Genomic DNA, 8,054 nt, shown 5'->3' with positions numbered 1-8,054 from the left:
TTTTGTATTCACTACCATGAATCTCTCTATCTGCTAAATCCAGTACTTTTCACCAGTTTTGGGGGAATTGATTGACGAATTACCACATTTTAACCCTTTGATACTGGTGCTTCTTCAATTCTGATGCTGGCAGGCCAAACAACAACTTGCATTCATATAGCGCCTTCAATGCAGTAACACATCTCAAGGCGCTTCACAGGAGCGTGATCAAACTAAATTTGACAATGAGCCGCATCGGGAGATATTAGAGCAGACAACTAAAGGCTTGATCGAAGAGGTAACTTTTTAAGGAGGAGCGAGAGGTAGGGAGGCTGAGAGTTTTAGAGAGGGCATTCCAGAGTTTAGGGCCCAGGTCACTGAAGGCATGGCAATAACGGAGTGATTAAAATCAGGGATGTGCAAGAGGTCAGGATTGGGGGGGTTGCAGAGTTCCCGGAGGGTTGGAAGAATAGGAAGGGGCGCCATGTAAATGCAAGTTGTTGTCTTTAGAACAGCCCTGCTGCATAAAGCTGGTATTATTACCACTTTAGAGATTAAGATCTTGAATCTCACTCAAACGTAACTCCGCCCACAAAACTGGCCCTGACTCCCAGTTTCTTTATGCCAGTGTCCTGTAATCGTGCTGGGTTCAGAGATGGTGCCAAAAAAAAGTTGTTTTACAAATGTTCTGAGTGCAAATTTTACAACATTTAAAAAAAAGAGTCTCCTCGCTGACCCTTTAAGTAGATTATTCTGGCACAATACAAGTCCGGTTAAAAATGGAAAATCTCCCCCGATTGTGGATTCTTAAACATGAACCATGATTAAACGAGAGCTGAAATTTTAATTTTCATATTCAAAGAAATAAACGGTGTCGAGTTTGGCGCTTTCCTCGGGTGCTGATTATTTACACTAATCTCCGCTCATTCGCACCGACTTTACATTCAGGAACATTCTAACGAGATCAGCGTGAAATTGGGGCCATAATCTGACATCAACAAAATGGACCGGGGGGTGTTCTCGGGCCTAACTTTGGGTTGCCCCCACAGGAGGTACTTCAGGCATAGCGGCCCGGGGCCCAGACAGGAACCTGATCGGCAGCTACCGCAGTGTTTCACTGGCTTTATCCAACATTTGCCTGACAGCCCACTTTGATATCAGAGAAAGGATAAAAGTGTTTAATTGGGTAGCTTCTCGGCGCAACCACGTTTTGGCGAAGTCATGGGGCCCCCGAACTTAAACACCCCATGGTAACTGGCCCACCGAGGTGAGGCCTGCACATATCAGGAATGGTGACTGCAGCTGACAGCGCCGAAGATTTGAGCACAGGTTAAGATACTTGCTTTGAGCCCCACTTGTGGCACCGGGTTCATGACTCGTGCTAAGCTCCGCTTCGTGTGCTGTGAGTTACTCTCACGCTGGGCCAGGCGCCTCTCGGGAGCAGCGTCTCCTACTCTAGAGAGGAAAGAAAGAACTGAAACACGATTGGTTTGACAACATGGAGCAGCAGCAGCAGCAGAAACGACACCCGCCAAGGAAGAGCTCGGGATCCATTCTGCACCTTCTTAAGAGTCATAAAATCCATCACAGAGCTGGGGAAAACCAGAGGGGGCCTGAAGGAAATAGGTTAGTGCAGCGACCCCCTTGTGTTAATACCCTTTCATAGCCACTGGAATCACTGTTTCATTGACCCTGGCATTTTACCTTTCCCGGGACATGTCTGTAGGGAGAAGACAGTGTTTAAGTTATGATGCTTCAGCCATTATAATTGTGCGACAGAGTGCACGGAGCAACTCATCATTTTCCAATGTTCACATAATGGCACTTGCATCCGTTTACATTTAGAGTTTTCTGTCTTCTTCCCATCTCCTGAAGTTGCCCATGGGTAATGCCTACCCTAGGCTATCTTGGTTGGGTAGCCATTCTTCATATTTCAGCCTAATTTACCACGGGCTTTTGAATCTGGGTGGTGGGTGGGAGGTGAGAGGAAGTGATGCTGCAGCCAATATAATCACCCTCAAAACTGTTGACGTGGGCTTTCCAACAGGGCTCAGTTGCTTTTTGAGGACCGGCAGCAGCCTAACTGATTGCTTTCCTCTTCCCCACCTCACCTCTTCCCTAGCCCGAGGGTTGTTGAGATTAACGAGCATTGCTGAGGCCATCCGGGTTGAGGGTAGCTAGCTTAGCGCAGGGCAGAAGCACAATGACCAATTCCTGTCCCAAATAGCTCGGCTGCACAGCTGATCAGTATAGCCACTGGGGGGAGCCTGTAAACAGCTCTAATCCAAAGTGGTCTCTTACCGAAGAGGCTCATTTTATCCTTCGGGCATTGATTTGACTTAACCCTTCATGCAGCAGAATAAAAAAAAGATTAATACAGCAACATGCATATCATAGCATCTTACGAGCCTAATTCTGGTTTGTTTATTATTTCACCTTTGTATCTAATACTGACAATGCTGTGTCTTTCAGGGTGTAGGTTTTTATTTGTCACTGGGACATGGAAAAAGGCATCGGGTAACAGTATAAAATAGCTGTATTTGTCCAAAAAAAAAGGGAGAGAAACGGAAGAAAAAAAAACAAAACAAATACTGAACCAAAACAGGAATGAGGAAACAGAAGTAGCTGGGTAAGGTTGGCAGTGTCTCGTCGACACAACAGAGAGAAGAAACGAAAAAGGACGTGGAACAGTGAGGTTTGCTGAACGCCAAACAACAGTGAACATCACCAACAGCACACAAAGAGAGACGAGTATTAGGAAAAATGGTTTAATATTTGAGACAGAAGCAAAAACTGCATCACACAATAACATACATTACAAAAATAAGTCCAACTGTTCCACAGTTATGTTCACAATGAAGACAGAGAATCAGGAAAAAACTTGGATTTCAACAGCAAAAAGCAAACCCCTATTTTTTTAAACTAATACAGTTATCCCACTGTAGGTGGATGAATACTGCTAGTCCTAATACCTTATGTAACTGCACAATACATAATTGAAGAGAAACTTACCCATTTTTTTTTTTGACAAAAATTCTTGACATTTAAGCATATGCAAAGAAATGAGGAAAGCAAGCCAAAGTTGTTTTTTTTTCAGGTTTTTTTTTTGTAAATTCTTAAAATGAAATAATCGCCACTTTCTCTGCACCAACTAGAAATTAAACTCAAAATCAGTTGTCACTGGGCCCACACTCAGGTGAGGCGCAGAAATATCCATTTTTTAATTTCCAGTATAAAAAAATTCCACTGGTACAAAATGCATAATTACAATCAAGTTGTAGAAATACGAAAGCCCACATTTTTTTTTTTTCGAGTGTGTGTGTGTTGTGTTGACTTCTTTTCCCTCAAAAAAAACTTCCATCACATACAGAGGCAAAACGTACCAAAAAAAGAATTACAGCACTCACATGGGCTTGCGGCTCCCCCACTCATTTTGCATTAACTTTGGCTTTTCTCAAACAAATACTTAAAACTATATATTTTGTTTTCTTTTAAATCTTAATCCTAAATGATAATAATAGTCTACAAACACCAGATCTCACATCACAGGAGCACGAAACACGTCTTGTGTGACATTTTCCAAAAAATGCAATGAAGCTACAACTTTTTTAAATCTTTTTTTTTACTTAAAAAAAAACCAGAAACAATGTATTGAGTGTGGTGGGTTGGAAGGGGGGGGGAGGGTGGTGGGGGGGGGGGAAGTTGGGGAGAGGTTGGGGGATAGGGTGGGGTTTAGCAGTGAGGGAAATGAATTCACAACAGAGTAAGTCAGAAAGAAATCCCCAAGGCAAATGGAAGCCGAACTGATTCAAACTGCTCCCGGCCCTCAATGCAGAGAAATATTGGCCTGTTAACAGTTAGTGCTTTATTACATACTGAGTGCATGCACAGAGGAATGACAAATGTTTTTTGCTATGGTTAGAAAGTCATACGACGCAGCTAAGGCTGCTTAATTATTAATTAATTAATTATATTTTTAAAAAAAAAACACACAGTTCTAAATGTTCCTGCCTTGGGGTGCTTTTTTTTAAAATTATTTTTGAGTTTTTTTTTTGAGTTTTATCCTTTTTTTAAATTTCACAACTATTAAGAAAAAAAATGTTCTGTGAGGTTTGCTTGCACAGCATCTCTATGAAAGGCGAGGTTGGGGGAAACATGGAGCGCTTTTACAAAGAGAGATAACAATGAACAATCTCAGGCAACAAGACCACAGCTTTAGCAATTTAACAAACTGTTATTTTTCTCTCTGGTTTTAATCTATTATTTTTTTTTTTCCTTTAATTTTTTTCAAACATGAGAGAATCATTACAAAACACTCAAGTAACAAAATACCCATGTTATCAAATTACTTCTCACAGATAACACAATTAAGCGCTAGGCAGGAAGTACCTTTATTTTGCTTTTGGAATTTGGCACTAATTCCACTGATTTTAAATTGCTGTTTTCTTCTCTTCCAAAAGGAAAAAAAAAAAGCCAATCTCACATTTTGCTGAACAAAGAATACGTCAAACTGTTAATTTCACAATGAAAAGGAAGGAACAAAATCGGACGTCAAAACATTTCACACGGAAAGCACAAGATTTTTTTGTCCTGGAATTGTATATTTCTTTCTTTTTTTTTAATCCCTTTTCACTCGATGAATTAAGATTTTTTCGGCCACCAAAAAAAATCTTCTGCCGAGTGAACGAAAAAAAAAGTCTGCCGTCTTTACGAAACACTTAATTATGTAACCTTAAAAATCGCGATGACACCGAAACTTAACCCACATAGTTACCAACGTGACGAAGTTTACACTTACTGCTTTGTTTTATCTTCTCCAATACATTTAAACAGTATAAAATATAGGTCATTTAATGTGCATTTACCACAGATTGTCTAGGTGTGAATCAGTTCAGCAAAAGGTGACACAAATAGGTAGTCTTTCCCCAAACATGGGTCATCTTTTTTTTTAATTATCTTAAACTAGTCTACAAAAAAAGTGGTTTTTTATCTTTTCTATATATATCGATGAGAAAGTGAGCCACTTAAATGGCCTTATCAAAACTTTACACTGCCTGAAAAATGTAAAAACTATTACAGAGCTCTTGATAATATCTGACCAGTTTCATCAACTGATCAGAAGTAGTCTGCTTCATTGAGAAACCAACATTCTGCACGCTGGCCACATATTGCTATTGCTTTTCCAAGTGACCAGACAGAACGCCAATCCCTGTATAATACTTTCAAGTTTGTTTCATGAGAAAAAAGAAACTTTTTCGCCACAGGTTTTTTTTATTTTTTTCCCTTCTCTCTCTCTCATATTTTTTTTTTTCCTTGCTTTACTTTCTTAAAATAATTATTTTTCTTTTTCAGTCTTTAACACGAATGCAGCTACGCTTTTCACATTGATCTCTTTAGAATTCAGAGCTACGTGAGGTCACATGCAAAAAAATCTCGAAAAGTCAAACTAGGTCAAGGGGTCAAGTAGGAGGACCAAGTGTGATGTGAGGTCAGAAAGACATCAGAAACAATGACGGGACGATGAGCTTTTTTTTTTTTTGAAATTTTTTTTTGACGCCACAGGGACATGCTAGGCAAACGATGAACTAACGAGCATGAAGATGTCTAGGGGAAAAAAAACAAGGAAGAGTCAAAAGTTACACAGAGTCTACGCAGCAGGAACAAAATCATTCTCATGGTTGCAGAAACAATGCAAATCTCAGTCATTAGAATCTATGAGCCATTCACATAAATTTGCATTTTTTTTTAATAACACTGTTAACAAAAAAAATAAAAAAAAGCAACGGCAACAGATAAACACCCAAAAGAATCCATCGGTACTTTAAAAGAGATAAGAGAGATGGATTGGTTTTGGGACAGAAATACAGATTTTTAATTAAACAGGTATACAAACGAAGAAAATAAAGTCACAAGATTTAAAAAAAAAACTTGAATTCGACTAGATAATGGAAGCTATGAGTAATGAGATACCACACAAATAAAGGGTACAAAAAACAGGAGAAGCATGAATGTTGCAAGATTGTGATTTGTGTGTGTTTAACTGCAAGGATAAACTCGTTCCCACTTAGCACATTTTAAGACTACTTCACGAAGCAGGCTCTAACTATTATAGAGGATGAGTTATCTCAGCTATCCAATAAATTAACTATAGGTACTTAATAAATAACTTCCATCTTTCTGAGGCAGTAAAAATTTGTATAAAAATAGAGCTGCTTTTTTTACAAATAAAATGTACAGGCCTGTGGCTTTCTTTCTTTTCATATTTGATTTAACCTTTAGTAAATGTTGCCATTTAACCTTCTCTTTTATTTTACCCCTTTGCCCCCCCTCCCGAAAAAAAAAGAGCCCCATACGGTGGTAGAAACAGATCTCAAAGGCTTTCGTTTACCAAAAAAAAAAAGACCAATGCGATCTGATCGCAGAAAACTGATTATCTAACTTGTGATCATGTCCTAATAGACAAATTCTCATTGAAGTGAGAAAGAGAGGAAGATAGAGCGAGGGAGAGAAAGAGAGAAAGAGAGAGAGTGAGAAATAAAATTAAAATAAAGGAAAATGTTAGTGCTTCACTTGGCATCACTTTCAAACTAGACCACCATGTCATTAACCTGTAAACTGCTGGTGCCTTTCTAATCTATGTTAACTGGGTCCGTTAAGCTTAATAAAGCACCTGGTGCCCCATAATCACATGGGCCCATTTGGCACCAGTGGCTGAGTTAAATTGCACATTTCGGTTATTTTTTGAAATCTTTTTAAGACATGTTTTTTTTTGCAAAATTCGATTTTTCTCTTACGGAACAAAGCAAAAAATTAAATACTGTAAATACAATAAGAGTTAAGATACTAAACGTAACGGGAATGGGAGGAAAACAGGTGGGGGAGGGCTGGGAGGGAAATGGAAGTGTAATGTTAAAAAATTGTCTCTTGATGAATATTGGCAATGATCCTCCTCAGCCACGGCTGGTTCATGGGACTTACCCTAACAAAGCTAAAGTAACAGCATTAACCTCCCACACTAGACTCAGTACGGTTTGCTGTCATTCTTGGATCGTTTCAGCTGAACCTTCAAGCGCTTCATTCCGATCTGAAAACCATTCATAGCCTGGATGGCGGCCTGTGCAGAGACTGGATTGTCGTAGCTTACAAAACCTGGAAGGAGGGGAATTGGGGGGCGGGGGAAAGAAAAGGAAAAACATTTAACGATCTTGCGATAGGCCGGTGAAAGAAAGACCTTTGATTACGAAGCTACATGTCATATCTCAGAATGGTGCCCAAACCGTTCATGTGCAGTCTGTTATTTTGAAGGCACTTTGGCTGCTGGCATACATGTTAGGTTGCCAACTCTGGTCAAGTATATGCCTGGCAGTTTCATCACATGATCTCCTGTGTTCAACTTCCTGGTAACCCCCCCCCGGCATGTTTGCCATTGGCTGCCTGACATGTCCATCATGTCGGATGACACCATGCCACCTGGAAGGTGAACACACTCTTCATTGGCCGAGTGAATAATTCTCAGCTGTTAGGCAAACAGCCTAATTTCCCCGCCTTTAATATCTTTCATCATAACTATAAACAGGTGCTCAAAGGGAATGAAAAAAAATATTTTAATGCCTCCACGGTTTTTCTCCAGGATTGATTAAAGCAGTGTCCCAGAAATAATCTTCAATCCCTGGTGACTCCGGACTAATCCTGGACGGTTGGCAACCCTACAAATAGGCCGAAATCTGGAAATCTTGATGTTTTAGGTCAAGGTTTAACTTGTTATCAGTGAAAAACCACCCACAGCTTTTCCTTAATGACACTTTCATTATTGAATAGTCCAGGTTTCAATGAACATTCATTTTTCATTGTGCTATATCTTTTTAAGGGTTAGGAATTAGGCCAGACTCCAACCAGCCATTATAAAACTACTTAGCTCAGAAACTTCAACTGCTCAAGTGGCATTGCCATGTTAGAACCTGGTGACAAATATTTCACTTCACCATAATTCTGGGTATTTTAAATTGTAATTATTTAAAAGGCCTCATTTGGATAAAGAAAGAAAGACTTACATTTATAGAGCTCCTTTCATGACC

At 39.6% G+C, this 8,054-nt stretch overlaps 1 protein-coding gene across 27 annotated transcripts in view; it reads right to left on the bottom strand.

Moving 5' to 3' along the window:
• Window positions 1-2,733: 2,733 nt before the first annotated feature.
• Window positions 2,734-8,054, bottom strand: part of celf2 (cugbp, Elav-like family member 2) — a 726,013-nt gene continuing 720,692 nt past the window's right edge. For all 27 annotated transcript variants that reach the window (XM_078553002.1, XM_078553000.1, XM_078552995.1 and 24 more), the window contains 2 exons: window positions 6,958-7,128; window positions 2,734-5,583 (listed from right to left, as the gene is read on the bottom strand). In XM_078553002.1, coding sequence (XP_078409128.1) covers window positions 7,001-7,128 — 128 coding nt within the window. In that variant the 3' untranslated portion in view covers window positions 2,734-5,583; window positions 6,958-7,000. The remainder of the gene's footprint in view (window positions 5,584-6,957; window positions 7,129-8,054) is intronic.

Source organism: Cetorhinus maximus, chromosome 12 (assembly GCF_964194155.1).
Source record: "Cetorhinus maximus chromosome 12, sCetMax3.hap1.1, whole genome shotgun sequence".
Lineage (NCBI taxonomy): Eukaryota > Metazoa > Chordata > Chondrichthyes > Lamniformes > Cetorhinidae > Cetorhinus > Cetorhinus maximus.
The sequence above is the reverse complement of the archived record's forward strand: the minus strand, read 5'-3'. Positions and strand labels throughout refer to the sequence as shown.